Source organism: Typopeltis vanoorti, chromosome 5 (assembly GCF_054136105.1).
Source record: "Typopeltis vanoorti isolate ZY-2024b chromosome 5, IOZ_Tvanoo_1.0, whole genome shotgun sequence".
Classification (NCBI taxonomy): domain Eukaryota; kingdom Metazoa; phylum Arthropoda; class Arachnida; order Uropygi; family Thelyphonidae; genus Typopeltis; species Typopeltis vanoorti.
This window is the reverse complement of record NC_143553.1, coordinates 63481737-63501845: the sequence shown is the minus strand read 5'-3', so window position 1 is coordinate 63501845 and position 20109 is coordinate 63481737. Positions and strand designations below refer to the sequence as shown.

General features: G+C 34.7%; 1 protein-coding gene across 1 annotated transcript in view; it reads left to right on the top strand.

Annotated features, from left to right (window-relative positions):
• LOC150106473 (uncharacterized) overlaps positions 1 to 19893 on the top strand; it is a 153531-nt gene extending 133638 nt beyond the window's left edge. Inside the window, exons 3-4 of the mRNA XM_090392465.1 lie at positions 9217 to 10514; positions 17464 to 19893. Coding sequence (XP_090248591.1) covers positions 9217 to 10514; positions 17464 to 18255 — 2090 coding nt within the window. The 3' untranslated portion in view covers positions 18256 to 19893. The remainder of the gene's footprint in view (positions 1 to 9216; positions 10515 to 17463) is intronic.
• Positions 19894 to 20109: the final 216 nt, after the last annotated feature.

Here is a 20109-nt window from a genome sequence, read left to right as displayed (position 1 = left end):
AATCTCCACGGTGAACTTAATACGAGGATGTAAGGAATTGATTCTGGCTAAAAAGGAAGGTAAGGTAAGGTAAGGTAAGGTAAGGAATCTCTGTCATGAGGCCACACTGAAAAGATGTCGTCTATATATCTCACCCAAAATGATGGTTGAGGGAATATAGATGAAAACAGGACGTCTTCTAGATGTTCCAAATAAAAGTTGGCTAAAGCAAGTAAAAGTGGACTTCCCATGGTCGTTCAACTTGGTTGTAGAATTTGTTTTGACATAAGAAATATCTAGAGTGCATCACGAATTCAAATAATTTTATAATGTCTTGTGGGAAGATAATTGTGTCAAGTAATCGTAAAGTCTCTTTGAGAGGTACATTAGTATATAGAGATTCTACATCGAAGCTCACCATGAGATCAGTAGGTTGTAATGAGATATTTTTTAATTTATTTAAGAAATCCGAAGAGTTTTTTTTTTTAAAAAAAAGAGCGTGATTTGCCTATATGTGATTTCAATAATTTTTTCGCTAAATATTTGGCTGTGCGATAAGTAGGTGAATCAATACAGTCCACCATAGGACGAAGAGGAATATCTGTCTTGTGTATTTTAGGTAGACCATAAAATCTAGAGGTCTTGCGAAATGTGTTTTTAGCCTTTCTATTGTCTGTATTCAGACTTATCACCTCATCTAGAAGGGAATTTAATTTCTTCAGTTGCCTGTTGGTGGGATCGTGATTACGTTCTTGGTATGTTGAGCGATCACGAAGTAAAAGAGAAAGTTTTCTATAGTTTGAAGTATCCATAATTACTGTCGATTTTCCTTTGTCTGCTTTAGTGATGACAAGGTGACTGTTGCTTCTTAAGGAATGTAGCGCTTTCTTTTCAGAAGCAGATATGTTGGAGGGAGGAAGCTTGGATTTAAGCAGCGTAGAAGCAACTTCTAGATGGAGAGAATTAACCTTTTCACTGGAGAGATTACTAAGGTTCCGTTCAATGTTAACAAGGAAATCTAGATATGGAATATTTTTAGGGACTATAGCGAAATCATGTCTTTTGAGAGGATGAGTGTTTCACTAATCGTTAAAGGGCGACCGGACATGTTGACGACCCAATTATCTGGAACTTGGAAAGGCTAGATTTGAATAGAAACAAGAGCATCAAATTTGCTGTTTAGATGTTGATTCTGTTTTATATGAACGTTGTATAGAGCGTTTAGCCACATTAAAACTATGTCAGAAAGATGTGGATCTAAGTTTGTGGAGATAAGTGTACGGAGATCAGAAATTTGACGAATGTTAATAGCTAGATCATGTTTAGTTGCTCTGAGTTGACTACGGATTAAATTTAAACTGGTGTTCCTGTAGATATTATGAGCTCCAGGAGATTTGATGGTTTCTTTTATCTTAGCGAAATTAGGAATAATCTTATTGTCGCGGCATTTTTTCAGAAAGATGATCCTCGATCGCAACTTACCTTGTATTACTGAAAGTTTACCTAATTTATCGGTTTTCTTGGTAAGGTTTTCCCAGTGAAGGAATAGAACTTTACTCTTTAGAGACACTTGTGACATTATGATTGAGAATTATAGACACGTAAACACAAGATTATTTTAATATTTGCCAAATATCTCAGTCTGAAACTAACAGACTATCTTCAGTGGCTACATAGGAACAGTTTTTAACAAGGTGTTGATATTTATGTTGGTATTCCACCTTGTTAAAAACTGTTCCTATGTAGCCACTGAAGATAGTCTGTTATTTTCAGACTGAGATATTTGGCAAATATCTCAGTCTGAAACTGTTCCTATGTAGCCACTGAAGATAGTCTGTTATTTTCAGACTGAGATATTTGGCAAATATTAAAATAATCTTGTGTTTACGTGTCTATAATTCTTAATTATAATGTCACCAGTGTCTCTAAAGAGTAAGTATATTTTCATTTTGATTCATTTTTCTCAATACAGCAATCCTTCTAATAGAAATAGAATTCGAAATGCTCTTTTGTTGAAAACTTTCAAATAGACAGTTTTCTATATATAATAAATATTAAATAAAATTATAATTTACGCGCCTGTAAACGTAGAATTTGATAGTACTCAACCAGAACCACACTTCCTTTAATGTATTGCAATCACATAGTTTTCCCTTCTGGAAATTTGAGTTTTTCATTCCACAAAACATTGAAACCGGCTAGAAGAGTATATGCGATTAATAAACATTATAAATTGATCTTATTGCTTCAGTCAAAAATACAAATATCAGCCTCCACCAAAAAAGAAGAAAGTTTAGGAATAGCATCTGGAAAAACAAACTTCCATTTGATTAGCATCCTTATTCGATGCTAATCAAACAAGGTTTGGTTATTTAGTATTAGTCTGTAGCACAGAACTTAATGTTCATTTTATTCGTTTTTATGTGCAAATAGTGTTCTCAGAACCGTGAAGGTTATATTTTGAGTATCAAAAATTATGGTAACTGGAGCATGCATAATTCACATCCCATTACATTTGCTTATCTTTATAAAGACTGGCTTAAAGGGGTGAAAAGCAAGAATGCTTTTCATCTTCCCCGTTATCTGTAGAGGACAGTGTAGGGATAAGGTGTTATTGAGCTATTAAAGCTCTGGTCATGGCAAGAGGGTAACAGCAATAGCCAAGCCTCAGTTAGAACTTCATTGGCATCCATTACCCTCCAAGGGTATTAATCACCACATCTCATGGTCGATTTTCCTCTCCTTCCTTATATCTAGTTTCTATTTCAATTTTTATTATGTGATTGGATAGATGCATTAATATATATTATATTTGATTAATATAATATATATTAATGAAATATATTATATTAATCAAATATATTATATTTGATTAATATAATATATAAATTTTGAAAAAATAATTAGAAAATAATTTCCCCTCTTTATGTTTATCAATGTTTAAAATTAATTAATATTTCATAGAAAGTTTATATTTATATGACTCTCTATTAAAATAATATTATTGTAAGTTACAGCAAGAAATACAAGACTTTTTTTTAAACACTTTTGCAGTAAAAATTAAGTCTTTGAAATTATTCGAAAGTCTGCAGAATTGGGTAAAATTTCGTAAATTATATAATTTTAATAAAAAATAAACATTTCAAATGATAACTGAGGAATTTTGCCTATTCTCTAGATTGACAAGAAAGGAGATATGTTTAAATATTTAGTGCATAATCGATATTTCATAAACTTCGTAAATTAGGCTGTGGCACAGAACTTAATGTTCCTTTTATTCGTTTTTATGTGCAAATAGAGTTCACAGAACCGTGAAGAATTCTAAAGGTTATATTTTGAGTATCAAACATTATGGCAGCAGTAACTCAACCATACATATTTCACATCCCATTAATGCCTTGAATTATAAAATTCGTAATTCTCTTTTCATAGTTGGCAAATAAATCTTTCTCTTTTATGAAGCAATGATTCTGAAATGGAACTCATGCAGTTTCCAGCTGTCAGTCAAGATGATCTCTGTTATGCTGACGTCTGCTATCTCCATCGCTATTAACGTATCAACGCCTTCTATCTAATACCATTCTTCTACTTGTCAGCTGTCATGTCAAGCGGGAGCAGTTGATGCTGACGTGGGCGATGGGCGACAACCCTGCAGAGAAAGGAAAGCGTATCCCTTGCTTGATGCACCGCAATTACCTAAGTGTCCCTTGCTTCCGTACCAGTTGCATCAGGGAGAGGATAAATTATCATTTCGGTGTAGAAAGAGGCAGGATTAATGATCTTACTCTGTCACCCACTAGAAGGCCATGTGGCGTCGTTCACTTCAAATAGGCAACGGTATTAGAGCAACCTTGAAAAGCACAGAAGAAGAGAGGAATATAAAACAGTTCTGAAATTAGATTTCTTTGTTTCAGTATATACAGCATCAATTATGAAGAATGTATTCATTATTAGGAGGGATTATTCTTCTACAAAGGTAGGATTTTCATCGCCAAAAAGGAAACAATGGATTGTAACGCATACCTGCAATAGTCTGAGTTTCGTGGGCTGTAAGTACGTTTATCAATGCACTATAAATTTCCAACTTTCGGTGGAACACTATAGCATGTTAAAAAGTTGGTTAGAAATAACCTTAGTCCGGCCAAGAGAACAAACGAAACAAAGGCCTTTACGTCACTTCAGGTCTCTAATTAACCAAGATAATTGTTTCCTCATCTGACGATGAAAATATGTATCACTTAAAGAAAACGTTATGTAGCATATCAAAAACATTTAAAACATCTGCAGTAGTTATATTTTTAAAGCATCTTACACATTCAGTTTTACCTTAGAGCAGATATAAATGAAAAGCGTTTTATTGTGTCAGATGTATTTGAGGAATTACTCAGAATTTAACAATATTTACTACCCAATATTATTTAGTCGTTTTAATCAAGTGTCTGGGATACGATTATTAACTGAAGGAAACTTGAGTTTAAAAAAGTAGCTTTCCTTCTTTCCTAATCAGGAAGCTGTTTCTTTCTTTCTTAAAATAAAAATAACATTTGCTTGTTTAGTTACCGAACAACGTAAACTGTATCCAACAAAGTACATTAACTAACCTAATTGACCATAGATGTTTATAGGTAAAGTAGATATTATCTGTGATAATGCTGTCGATAAAGCACCTCCTTTGCACATAGCTAGCTGGATGAACGACGAGACATGCGTCTTTCAGTTGGAAAACGCCCGAGTCGGTTCTCGTCAGGACAAGAGGAGTGTTTATTATGATGGCCCGCTTTCAGTTGAAAGTGAGTTAGCAATATTTTTTTCTCGGTTTCTAAGATTAAAAAAAATAAGAAAACTGCATTTTTGTCCATAAATCCCTAGAGAATACAAGTAATTAGCAGAAACTAATGATATGTACATCACTGCCTATTGCTACACCATCTATCAACCAGTTTGTGTTGAGCTTTGGTGAAGACAGTGGTGTTAGTAGGTAGATCGTGTGATGCAGTGCAACCTTCCATGAGTTCAGAAACTCCGTGGTTTTGTTATGTAATAATAATAATAATAATAATAATAATAATAATGTTCACATCTAGATATGAAAAAAATATATAATGTGCAATTCTAGTTACACACTGCTATTTTATGATTTTTCTTTTTCTTTTTTTTTTCTTTCACTGCCTTGTAGTATGTAGTGTATGATGACTGTCACATTTTAGATAGTTTTCATATTAATTTTATTTTAACTTTTTGTGAGGAATCATTCATATTTTCGTATTCAAATAGACCATATAAGCAAAGAATGTATGACAATTCACCAGCCTGATTAAAAATAGCATTTTTTTTTTTTTTTGGCAATACTGTTTGATTTTTGTGTTATAAAGATTATCAAGTAGTACAATAATATTTTTCTTCAATGTATTTTTAATACAAATAAAAAAATAATGAAAATAACTATTTTATCATATCCATTTATTAAATGAAATTTAAATATTAAAAAGTTTTTTTTCAAGTATCAGTGAAATAAGTCGACTTGAAAACATGATTTTTATTTTAATTAGTGAAATAAATGAAAAAAATATTTTATTCAAATTTGCATTGAAGGAAAAAAAACATTCAATTTTAAAACTCACATTTTAAATGAAACTAATTTAAGTTTCTTTAACAAGTTTACGTTGTTATAAACAAAAATCAAAGTTCTTTCTATTCATAATTTTGATTCCTCCAATGTCTACTACCAAAATATAACGTTATACAAAATATAAGACTTTTCGTAGATTGTTACGGGCTATTGCAAACTTGCAGAATGCAAATAATTTTTTTTTTTAAATCTTTTGTGATTATAGTTTCCTACTCTGGGAGCGCAGGCCCGCATGCACTTTCTGTTTTGAATGATGCTGCACCAAGAACGATATATGAATTGATGTAGTATGAAATAAAAAGAAAGATTTGAGATCATATTCAAAACATTTCGCAAAAACGCAAGCGAAACCATATGTAAAAATTTAGACCAACATATTTCCAAAATCCACAACACTATAAGTAGGGATCGCTCGATGCAGAGAAAAAAAAAAAAAAATCTTGTGACGAGCGTGCACTTCCCTTGCTGATTTTTGCAGTCTGTGGGAATTCCTTTTCTATCAAAAATGTAATCATTTTTTGTCTTTCGCAGTTCTATGAAAGTGGAAAACAAGAAAAGGAGGAAACCCTGGGAATACGAAAAAAAAATTGTTGGGAGAGAGAGAGAGAGAGAGAGTTTCAGATACGTATAAGTTTCCGTTAGATTCTCATGCTGAACGCTAGCACCCATAAATGAAACTAAAAAAAGGAAAGTTTCACGCATTCTGACAGCTGTTTCTACAATGTAACAGCAATACACTACCACAGGTACACATAAGAGACGGCTGTCACTTAAAATATTGTTTCTCTTCCATCGCTCTGTAAGAATAAACCAATCACAAAGATAAAAATAAACTTTGTATATATAAACTAGCACTGATTTTTTTTTTTTTGTTCTCTATTTCCATGGCAACATAAAACTGGAAACTGAATGCAAAATGGGAAGTGAATTTATAAAGAGACGTTTGCAGTAATACTCTCACATAGAGTATTACTGCATTCGCATACAATTACGTCGTCAAGCAAAATACGACCACAAGCCATTATAAATGTCTTTACTAATTCATTCTTATAGATGTAATCATACGAATATCTTCAGAAAAGCATAAAGTGAGAAGCTTAATTAATTACTTTAATTAAGTAATTATAATTTTTACTTTAATTTTACTTTAATTAAGTAAAATATAAATAAATTAAATTATTTATATTTCTTCCAGTAGAAAAAAAAACTTAATTAAAAGTATATACCCACCCAATAATTTTTGTGATATCTTATGAATGAAGCATGCACCGATCTAGACAAAGTTTACCTCCCTGTGTGGTGGCCGGGATACGAATAGCCTCACTGCAATCCATGCATGTCGTACGAGGCGATCAAAATGAGTACACAGGAGGGTAATGGATGGCAATGCTGTGGCCAATGAAATTTTAACTGAGACTCGGCTATTGCTATTACCCTTCTGCCATGAGCAGAGCTTATAGCTCTATATTACCCTATCCATACATTTTCTTCTACAGGTAACGTGGAATATGAAAAGCATTCTTGCTTCACCCATCTGGCAAAAAAAAAAAAAAAAAATGTGTAGGCATGATATGACGTCACATCCGTTTTCGTCGTTAACAAACAAATAAACCTACGATAAAGAGCCAAGAGGCTATTTTTCTGGCGGCGTAAATTAAGTTTAGGGGATAATAAATCCCTCATTATTTTAAAGCCGGATACGAAACTCGGAGATCGAAAGCTAAGAGTTTCATGCCGAAGAACTATCCGCGAGTCCAAGCGTAAGTCAACACCTGGGTGGAACAACACCACCAGGGCAACTCGGAGCAAAGGTGTAGCAAGCTCCAGCACTATCCTTAATATTTTCTCATAATGTAAAACGTAGCTTCTAGGAGATGTATTACTGTTTTACATTATGAGGAAAGGTCACTACCCAGACCGGTTTCGAACTTTATTGAGGTCTCATGAGTGAGTAGGTAGACCTGGATAATACCAAGGTTTAAGTGAACCGAACTTACATATATACCCCTACTAACGAATTGCCAGACCGGTGTACCCAGTACCCATATATTATTATTATTACGATAAAGAGCCAAGAGACTTTTTTTTTCTTTTCTTTTCTTTTCTTTTTTTTTTTTTTTTTTCACCCAGGTGTTGACTTACGCTTGAACTCGCCGATAGTTCTTCGGCATGAAACTCTTAGATTTCGATCTCCGAGTTTCATATCCGGCTTAATAAAACAAGGTTTAAGTTCGGTTCACTTAAACCTTGGTATTATCCAGGTCTACCTATTCACTGATGAGACCTCAATAAAGGTCGAAACCGGTCTTGGTAGTGGCCTCTCCTCATAATGTAAAACAGTAATGCATCTCCTAGGAGCTGCGTTTTACATTATGGGAAAATATTAAGGATAGTGATGGATCTTGCTCCACCTTTGCTCCGAGCTGCCCTAGTGTTGTACCACCCAGGTGTTGACTTACGCTTGGACTCGCCGATAGTTCTTCGGCATGAAACTCTTAGATTTCGATCTCCGAGTTTCGTATCCGGCTTTAGAATAATGAGGGATTTATTATCCCCTTAACTTAAACAAATGAACTTGTTTGTTTACATACGGAAAAGTATCTGCTTGTATGATTTCCTTTTTTTTTTTTTTTTGATTTTCTACATGAGTGCAGGACGTTTGCATCTATAAATGGTTTCTAAAGGAGAATTCTTAGATTATAAGAGATAAAAAAAAACCTTGTACAGAATGCAATTGACATTTATTAGTTGACTTTAATACACTGTTAGTCATAATACTTTGGCAAGAAAAATATCAATCCACCTCGGAATCAACGTTAAAATCGTTATCACCAAACTAAGGCTCTACTTCAACTTCCCATTAATGAACTTGCGTTTTAATGCTAAGTGCTTGAGGATCTTTCCCCCCCCCCTAACGAATGCGATTCCCTTGTGGTTTCCGTAATCTCAAGCCAATTATAACGAGTTTGGGAATGTCTGCTGAACGCCGAGAATTCACGACGACTGTGGACAACATGACAGATGACCCAACACGGGTTGGTGTTATCCAGTAATGAGCACATGAAAGTCTCGTTGTCGTTGCTGTAGCTGCCTTGTCTTCGTAACCGAGAAGCGACATCGATCTTCTCCTTTCCGAGAAAGCAGACGGTAATCGGAGACTTTCAATTGGCTTCGAATAAGCCGAGGCGATACAAGAACTTAATGGTACATATCGACAATACTCAGTCTGTCATTCTGAATTTGAAGTGTTGTGTGGCATGATTACTGAATAATTACTGAGTACAAAAGTTCTGAGCATCGCCATTTGTTTATCTTTCTTCTCGATATGACTGAGATTTTTAGATTTGTGTTGTGCTTGCGAAATATTTTGATTGTGCCTCTCAAAGACACCTAAAATGTATGTTGAAGTCATGTAACACTGCGTGATTGTGCTGCCACCTAGCGTCAAAATGTTTAACGACCAACTGAATATGGCACTGTTTTAATTTGCATAGTTAAGTTTGATATTTTAATATAATTGCCTTATAATTATATAAATTTCGTTGTTTCAAAGAACCAACGAAATTTATTTGAGAGAGAGCTAACTGTGTTTATTATCTTTCTATCAGGTGACCTGTGGAAGACCGACCTGGATTTTGTCATCACTCACAAAGATCGACTAGTGGTTTTGAGCTTTCTGTCGACCATCAACGAGACAGAACTCTGGAACAAGGAGGCTGCCGAGTCACTGATTCCAAGATCAAGGACCGAAGTTCAGTTTGAGGAAGTGTTGCCAATCTCATCGGAGTTCATCAACTACGCCCTGGCTCTCTTGGTATATGCTGTACGTTATCCATCAGTGTTCTGGCGAGGAAGCAAACACTTCGGACTCCTGTTTTCGGTTCAGCTCGTCCTCAATGGCATACAACAGCTGCTCGCCTTCACTGGCTTCGCTGTTCTATACAAGGTTCACGTATACGGTCCAAAAGATGTTCTGCTTCGATTCTCTCCGTTCCTGTTGAACGTGCCGCTGTCCGTGATCCTCTTCATGGTATACAACGCTGGTCTCACCATGTCTGGATCCGTTCTGTACATGTATGGGATTCAGAAGCATCGCGAGTGGCAAGAGTGTCGGGTACAACGTCACCACATTGTGTGGAAGAAAGAGGCATGGCGTCTCTGGGGTTACATTCCGCACGTGAGTGCCTTTCTGGTCTTGTTAATGTTGGCTTCGACAGCTGCTCCGCTCACGTACGATTACACTTTGGTCTACTGCGGTAGTCTAGATGGCGCCATTCTCGCAGCGGTTACCGGTACTGTCATGCACCTGTTCCTCTGGATCGTTCTGTGGCTGTTTCTAACTGTGAAACATAGATGGCGCTTCGTTGGCGAGCAGTGTAGCGTCGATTCGGCTCTCTGCAATGGACACGTGAATCAAGGACTGGGTGAAAGCGAGATGGCCAAATTTCGGACAGGTAAGGAGGCCCCGCTGCTGGTGGTAGACAATGGACATACCTACCAGATCAGAGAAAAAGCCTCCAAGAAAGCAATACTGAGTCTGGCTCATAAATCTTTAATTAATCAGAAACATTCCTCAACAGATGACGAAGATATTTACTGGCTGAAACCAAAGCCTCCTTCCCCAAAAGACACGAAAGAGTCCCCGGAAACAGATCGCATAACATGGCTCAAAAACCAAAGGAAGTCTCCCTCAACTAAACATAAAGTCACTTTTGATGAAACTCTTACAAATACGAACACTTCGCGCAGGTCGCGTTCCATCACGAAGTCACCGAAGGCAACAGGAAAATCTAAGAAACAAAATGTGAAGTTTCAAGACTTATCAGATTCCGGGTCGGAAGATGGTGATTATGCGACTCTAAGGGAACGGGACGAGGAAGATATTGAGGGTGGTCTTCCGCGTAAGGTGAGTAAACCAACGGTACGAGGTAAATCTATCTTTGCTTCTTGCTGTTGTAGAATAGCGCCACTAGATGGCATTGTACGCATAGTGTCAATGTTTTCGTTTTTTTAAAAAACAAAATATATAATACTAAGGCTGATCATTGAACACAGCATACTTATACACTCTTTAACTAATTATCGTTGAATTTGGCTAATTTCATGACATCAGCATGAATGAGTCCCTCTGATAAACCGACTTCAACATTAAGGAAAATCAAGAAGTGTAAGATACGGAGATTAACTATTTAAATTATTTAGAATCCCTAATTACAATTACATGTCTCTATCTATCATCCAATCACCTCATATAATCTAACATGATAAATGTAATGGCACTGAGGAGGGGAAAAAAGAACCAAAAATTATACTCGACACTTTTTTTTTTTCTACTTGACCATATCTGAGTTTCTCCTTATCTGAATGTTAGTTTAATAAGAAATATAAAACTGCAACAAAAGCTCCATTTTTTATTAAAATTAACCCATAAATAATAATAATGCGTTTATTATATCTAGAAATAAATATAAATTAAAATAACAAAATCTTAATGGTATAATTTTATTTATGAAATAATTTACACCGTAAAAAGTTTCCTTGATACAACAAATGGACATGAAGTAATGTGTCCAGGTTCTGTTATACAGGTATCCCTTGCTTAACGCGGTTTTGCGTAACGCGTAATTTGATTAACGCGGTAAGAGTTTTGATTAACGCGGCAAGAGTTTTGATTAACGCGCCTTTAACCCTGCGGAGCTCGCAGCTGATCTGACAGATACATGCAAAATGTTTAATATAAATATTCTTACACAATTCAGTGTATAGTGGATCAAAAAACAGTGATGTGGAATATCACTCGTAACATAGTTACGAGTGATATTCCACATCACTGTTTTTTGATGTCAGTTTGGTTTAACACATGTTATGTAAAGTTTGTGATATTTGACAGTAAATTGTATCTGAGAGATACCGCGACCTCCGATGTCAGTATAATATGGTTTAGTTGTTGTTGTTGTTTTTATTCTTTTTTCAATAATTTCTAGATTGTAACTGAAAATAAATAAACCATCATGTATTACTGAAATAGAGACCCAAAGGCTTATTTATCATACATGTCCTCTAGGACAGCGCTTCCCAAACTGTGAGCCGCGTCCCCCTGGGGGCCCCGTAGGTTTTGTTGAGGGGGGGCGTTAAATAATGAAAACAAATTTAAAATGCTTTAAGACTTAAGTAGACTATTTTTATTTTAAAAGAAACGTGTTTAATTTTTATTATTTATTATTTCTTTTTTGTTATTTTTTATATTTTAATGGAAAAAATCACACATTCGTTCACAAGTTTTGCTTCCTGCGTATTTCGGCGCTTAATGAATATTAGTAAATATATGCGTGTTCATACATTTCAAGGCAGAAATCTAAGAATTGCAGTTTCAAATATTTCACCTGATATTGGTGTAGCAGTATTGAAACACATCCACCACATTAAATTGTTATTAAACTTCTTTTATGTTTTTAATTCTTTCTTTATTACTAATCGTTTTGCGTTACATGTGCTTGTACTGAAAATGTGCAATGACAATATATCTATCTATATAAAAATATGAGATAATGTTCCATGTCAAACATGTATGTAAGATGCTAAAAATGTAATATTTGCATTTGATTTTTGCAATATTCGCTGTGTATGTTTTGTATTGAATATAAATACAATAAATATTATAATAATATATGTATATATTAATTTTTTTCGAGGGGGCCGTGAAATATTTTAATTTTTTCAAAGGGAGCCCTCTCCAAAGGCTAGTTTGGGAAGCACTTCTCTAGGAGACGTACTTTACATTATGTAAAATGCTAAAAGGAAAGTGATCTGGAGCTTACTCCACCTTTACTACGAATTGCCCATAAGATTGCTTATGTTTGCATCCGCCGAAACTTTTAGTTTCTATATATTCGGCACGAAACTCTTGTAGTTTATATTCGGCTATGAAATAATATTGGATTCAATATCCACTTAATTTGTACCATCACGTATTATATTTGCAGTGTTTTTTCTTTATGTTTTATTGCTTGTTTGCCGAGGTCTGGAGAGTCATTTTGCTTGTTTTCGTTGAATTTATGCCGATAAGAAAAAAGCTAAAACTGTTCAAACGACTCTTGATAACTTCTTTTGATAAAAAATTGCAGTAAATAATGTGGGTACAAGTATTTATTAAACATTTACTTTGCATTCATTTTTTATCTTTCCTAAAAGAGTACCATCTAAAACGAATTATTAGCATTATTAATCAATCCTGGACGAATTGTAATTTTTACCATTGATTATTAGATTTGATTAACGCGATTTTGATATACGCGGTAACATCGAGGGATTAATTAACGGTGTTAATCGAGGGATACCTGTAGTCTGTTTTTCGTAGTCATGCGCAGTGCTGAAATAGCCGCGCATGCGCGGTGTACAGCTCTTGTAATTTTGAAAATGCCAACGTGTTGCGTACAAAAGATGTAAATATGAAGAAAATTAAGATTTCAAGAAATAAAGTAAATTACTTTAGAGTAATACAGAAAAGCATACCTGCATTCATCGAAATATACATAAAAAATTAAATTAAATGCACTCGTTCTGTTAAAGGCAGACCTTCCATCTTTAAAGGTAGGAAGAAAGATGAAATTATGAAAATAAAATTTTTGAAGAATTCACCAGTTGAAAATGTTTATCAAAAATTCTGAACAGCTTATTAAGAACGAGAATTTTTTTTTAAAGCAATCGTTCTCGATGGATCACTGCTGAAGAATAAAAATTAAAAAAAAAAAAAGAATTGAGCTCAAAAAATTCCTAGGAACACGAAAATATGAAGTCTGATTTGGACATTAATGAATGGCCTTGTTGAGGCAAACAAGAAAAGGATTAAGAGCATAACAAACTATAAATTGTTGGCGAAGGTACATGATTAATGATAGATATCAAAGACCTCTGATAAATTATGCCAGTGCTTGTATTTCCGAAGTTTTGATGGAAAATTGCAGTCCACCTGAATGTGATTGCTAATTCTCTGCTGTCGGCACCTTATTACACGGACTCTGAAAACTAATCTTCACTGAGAACTTCCAAGACAAGAATTGACAAATGCATTAAAAATTTATGAATGAAGAATGAAAGAATACCGCCAGATGGCAGTAGTGAACTGAAACTACATTGAAGGCATAAAGCATGCATGGAATGTGATTAAACCGTTCTATAACTGTATGTATTCAATTAATGGGGTGTAGATAGAACGGAGAACGCCTTATGAATGCAACTATCTATTCCTGTAGTCTATGTTAAATAACCTATGAAAAAATTGCAATTTAATTGATTTCAAAAGGAATGAAAGAATAACAGGTCGAAATTTTAAGAAAATGACAAACACTCATTGGCTTAGTCAGTTTATATAGATAGAAAGGAATCATATAAAAATATCTGCATTTTCTCTCCATGTATTAATGATCAGGAAAGAAGAAAAGAAATAATGAGTGTAAGAATGTATAAGATACAGAAATGCGGATTATCATTGCAATGTTGGCCACGATATTAAAGAACCGGTGGTAGATAAAAGAAGTTTTTTAAATAAAATATTTTCTCAGCACTGTTTGAGGATAAAACACACGTCTCGCTAAAACCCTAAGAGGATTACACAAGACTTAATTAGATAGGAAGCGGTAGGCGTAGTGATGTACAGATCTTGGTTTAAGAACATAAATACAACTAAGAACAACTTTCGACGTCTCTAAAATTCATAAAATCCAGTCTCTATGAACTTTAATATAATTTTTGTACCGCCTGATCTTTTATATAAAATGGTAATACGTAATTAAACTGCACTTCAAGTTAATATACATTTTAAAAATCGTAATGTCTGTGATAGGAATGAAAGTGGGGATTAAACTGAATTTTCGCATCGTCTATTATCTGTGATATATTTTATTACATCATGATTAAATATAAATGAATATTATATGGATCAGTCGTAGTATTATTCACCCTTTTCGCACGTGATTTGTTAAATCAGCTATTTTATTCTCCCCTCCCCTAGTTTGAAAGAATATTTATAGTGAAAGTGGAAAAACCCTTCACCTCCGCATGAGACTGGTTAACCTAACTCCCTTTGATTGAAAAGCTCAACATACTCGGGATACTAACCGAGGTCTTACTAACCCAAGGGTCCGGGGTAACGAACTCACCTATGGAGGCTAATAAAAGCACGAAAAGACACAAAACTGTGTTATTTAGATACATAAATCAATAAGAAATGTTCAACGCAAATTTTCGAAATGTTTAAGTTAATCATTATCGAATTCTTGTTTTGTATTCATTCTTTTAATTAATGTTGTTAATCTAATAGTAAAATTAAACTGCAATTTCTTTCACCCAAAGATGCATTCAACGGTTGTATCGATTTTTTTGTTACAAATCGAAGTAATCCTCAAGAAATCTTAAAAGTTTCTTTATAAACATAATTTTTTTCCATCAACTTAAATATCTAATTATAATTCCCATTATATATTTCCTTCTCCAAACAATCAGGGAAAATTCTAAAATATTTAAATTGATTTCCTGCTTTTAATTTAATAGGAAACAACATTGAAAACAATTATTTTTATTCTGATTAGGGTCGATTTTTTATTTATTGTTTGAGAATACGTTGATTAGTAGTGGTGGAATGAGAGTTATTACAGACGGAAAATACAAAAGAATAATTAACGTAATTTAGAATGTAGATAAACTAAAGAAAGGTTTGTTTATTTATCATTCACTTCATTTAATATTAAATCCGATTTTTTAAATAAAAATATTTATTGTTCTTGTAACACTGAACGCCAAATAAGATTATTTATAGAATAAAAACTTAAAAGTAGGAAACGTTATGGAGTCATAAAATTTCCCGTTTGGGGGCCGGGATAAGAAAAGTCCCAATGTAGCTCATGCATGTCGTACGAGGCGACTAAAATGGGTATCCAGGGAGGGTAATGAATGGCAATGCTGTAGCCAATGAAGTTCTAACTGTGGCTCAGCTATTGCTGTTACCCTCCTGCCATGATCAGAGCTTTATATAGCTCAATAACACCCTGTCCTTACACTGTCCTCTTCAGATAACGGGGAATATGAAAAGCATTCTTGCTTCGCCCCTTCAAACCAGTCCTTTTAAGGAGTCATAAAATACCGACTTAAATGAAATATAGTAGCACTTTCAGTTAACTGCAATTTTTAGAAAGAACAACGCGTTCTTTGCTCACAAGAGCATTTTATTATTAGAAATTTGCAGTTGCAAGTTCTCCGTATGTGCATTTTTAAAGTACTATCGGGTAAAATACATATAAAACAGCCACAAAACTATCATAAAGTAAAACACAAATGCTCTTTTACTGGGCTGTTATAACTGAGTAAAAATAGATTTAAAAGCTTATATTCTTCCTGAAAACAAACTTCAAAACTTAAGCCATTCAGGTAACTTGGAGTTATAAATTGTTCCAAAGAAAAATTTAACCTTTTGTATATTTTACAAGTTAGAAGCAGAAGCTGTCAGACTTTATAATCTGCCATTTTACCCAGTTATGTTTCGTAACAAAAAAAGTTTTTGCTATAACTTACATTACATCAGTATGGTTCATATTAACAACACCTATTATATCTATAATTACTACATTTTAATAGAACGAAGATAAGTATAAGGAAATTATGGTTAATTTATTAAAGATTTTAAAGCAGCTAGTGCTTATCATTTATTTCTATTTTTTCTTCTTTCTGTTCTTTTTATTTCTTTTTTTAAATACTAACTCTTAACCCTTCTCTTCATATACTCTTTATATATGAATGGAAGTTGTCACATGAAATTCTTAGATCAAGTAATACCACGCGGTACCTTCAGAAACTACCAAAAGTTAGTCGTGTACACTGACAAACCATTTAACAAACTACCTTTATACAGAATTGTTCTATTGATCACATGATGAACACGACTATCGCATTTCAAACTAACTTCACGCGTAGTTAGAAACTTGCCAGTTTAATTTTCTTCTTCGTATTAAAGCATTTGGTGGGTTCATTATTAAGTGAACAAGGTTTGCTAGGCTATCAGTTTCTCACCTCACTAACATTGCAGGTGTTACAACTGTATTTGTTTTCCCCAGTATTTCCAAACTACGTAATCGGATGTTCATAGAAGTGGAAACGTGCGATACAAGCTTGAACGCTGTAATTAATGACCAGTCGGCTGCAATCACTGTGCATATGCGGTCAGCCAATAACGGGCCGTCAGCTAATGTTGAATCGATTAGGGCTGTTAATCAACTTTAAAAGCCCGATGTCCGTAGACAGTATATCACGCATTTGCACGGGGCCTGAAGGATAGACACTTGGTGGTTGTCAAGTGAACAGCTAAGTTAATTATACACATCGGCAGTATCTAAATTATAGAGGAGTCTTTGTGTTTCTTTGAATAAAAGGAAACACAAATTAGTAAATAGTTACAATGGCAATTTTCCCTATTCAAGGACAATAAAATAATTGATAAGAGAGGAATATAAAGTGTGGGCTTTCTTCTTTTTTTAATTATTGTTTATGAGAATGGTTTTGTTTAATGATTATAAATAATTCTTGGGATTATTATCTACACGTAAGTATTGAAATTGAATCTTTTATTCTATAATGCTTGCATTTAAACTTTCAGAAGCTATCTCTATACGCAGAGACCTTTGACAACGCCTACTTTGAACTGGCAGAGACTTCGCTTTGCTAAATTGCTTAACTGAAGGTTCTTTCTCTCTTCTAACGCACTTTCCTCTGGCTCTTCTTAACTCTGCGTGCCTTACTAGTGTATAGTTGAGTAATCATTTTTGTTTTAGATTTGTAGTAATTAATGTTGACATTTTTCTCACTAGAGTATCTGTCCGTTAGGAGACGCTAAGGACCCGGATGTACGAGAGAATGATGACTACGACCTGATTCCTGACCAGAGTCCTCCAGGCCATCAGGTGAACATTTCGGCCGTCGTCCACAGTGGTACTTCTGTAGGAAGCTCTACTCCGAAAAGTATTCGCAGCGTCGATTCAGGTGCAAGTAAGGGAAGTACGGAGGACCGCTGCCATGGTAACCATTCTCCATCCATCAGTGAGTCCTCCACGTCTCCAGAGAAAGGAGGTAGTGACTCATCGAGCGGTGTACACTCAACCTCTACGATAGGAGAAAAGCGATCGAATAGTATGGAGAACATGGTCCATGTGGCGCTTCCTTCACCGCCCTGGAGAAGTATGTCCTTACAAAGAGGACCATCCGGTAGTTTTCCTCATCCCGCCCAGCATGGTGATAATGTAGTGTACTATGATCCTAGAGAGACAACTATGGTCATCTGGCGGAATTCAAATAGGACTAAACCGCCAACTGAAGATGCGCAAAATCAAGGAAGATTTGGCAGAGCCACCAACGTTAGAATGACTTCATTTTCCGACCGTCACGATTATAGCGAATGCCCTCAGATTATCCCAGCCACTCTTCCTAAACCACCCCCTCACGCAAATCAACTGCCCATAACTCCTTCCAGGGGTTACCATTACAGCAACCCATCTGCCAATACACATAGTCACTTGGGATCGAAATTGCAGAACGAACAGAGGGATTCAGCTAATTATTCCCTTGCATCTTCTGCAGACTCAGACCAATACATCACTCACTAGTAGATGAAGAAAATAAATTCTTTTCCTCCCTCAAATTTTCTCCACGTGCAATCCATTTGGTGCTAAAGTTCAATTCCTCCTTTACTGGAGGTCGATCGGCGATGATGACTGTTTGAGTTCAGTTCCTACTTTTCTAACAATCTCATTTCGAATCAGAAAATCTGTTTAAAGATGCTCAAATGAAGGAAAGATGATGGACGTCTTGAGGAAATGGTTTAATTGAATAGTGTAATTACAGTGAAGAAGAAATAAATGGTATGGCTTCAAAGCAATGATTATTTAACAAACAAGCTTCCAGTAGCGAAATATCTCTAATAAACCTGATGAATGTGCAAAACGAAGACGAAATGCCAACTTTCCACATTTAATGGCTCATGATTATTTCTGGATACGACTTTCACAATGCTTGTTGTTTCTCTAAGTCATTTCCATCTGACTGGATAAATAAAGCTATCCTTTTACTTTAGTAGAGACCAGACTTTGATATTTTACATGAATCCCTGAAATAGCACTTGAGTATCCAACTTGAAAGTTGCCAACTGCTTTCACACTGCCGACTAAACTAAATTATTTTAAATATCACCAGAAAAACCGCACAGCAAACTAACATATCTCTTTCAAACTGCAAATAACCACTTTTTATTTTTACAACTCATCGCTTTCTTGTTCTTATCTTCTTTAAAACGTTCCTTGTTCACCATTTTTGTCTCTGCCGTAAATAGCTTCACATAATCCCCTTACCGGCCATTAAAGATCAAATACGCACCCTCAAAAGCTTCGTATCCATCATAAATTTCAATGTAATATCAATGGTATTACAATTTTAATATGCACTTCGCATCCATGGAAATGTGGACGTATATATACGTGCTGGCCGGTAGCGTGGTATAAACAGTGTATTATTGGTTGTTTTCCCATCTCCTCTCTTCAGCAGTTGTCCGCAAAAAGGAATATTATTGATTATATAAGTATTTTTGTTTCACTCTTTCCTTTTGTCGGTTGATACATTATCCATTAAACGTATCTGTACTTTCATTGTCAATTTATATATCTTTGACATCTAATTTTAGAAATGTCATTCTCACATTGTAGAACACCTATGACACCACTGTCTTCATTAATAATCCCTCAAACTCTACTTTTTTTTTCAACAAATATTTACTGACTTCTTATTCCAGTTTCATTCTAAAAACCTTGTTGAGAGTCAAAGTCTGGTCATCAAAATAAGAGAGTTGAGAGAGAAAAAAAAATGCTCCGCAGTGTTCTAAAATTCGACAGAGCTGCGCACAAAGGATGTGTCTGCACGGCAGATGTATGTATATAAGTATATATAGCAGCTGTGAACGAAATATGTATTTAACAATGTACAGATTGTGTGTGTGCTGCTCCCCGTGTGTTGTAGCAATGTTGTGGGTAGTTATCATATGGGTTCAAGGGACGTATAAATTGTTTGCTAATTTTATTCCAGTAAAGTATTAAACCTGTATTTAATTTTCCTTTGTATCCTATTGATGTAATGAAAAACTTCGTCTTCTTGGAAGCATTCCGCTAGCAGCGACTCCTGGCGTATTTTTTTCACATTACAGTTCTGTATGTAAAGTATATGTAAGAAAAAAGAATAAAGATTATATGTGCCAATGTGTACTGTCTTTGCTATATACATTTAACCAAGTAACACAACAACAACAAGAACAACAACAACAACAAAAAAAAAAAAATAGAAATTCTATATTTTGGTTTTAATAATTTCTTTTGTAGTCGGGATGGCTTTCAAATATCTCCCTAAAACTGTTTTACATGGTAACATTTTTCTAAGTTAACTGTAATTTTTACACAATCTGCTAAAAATTTTTA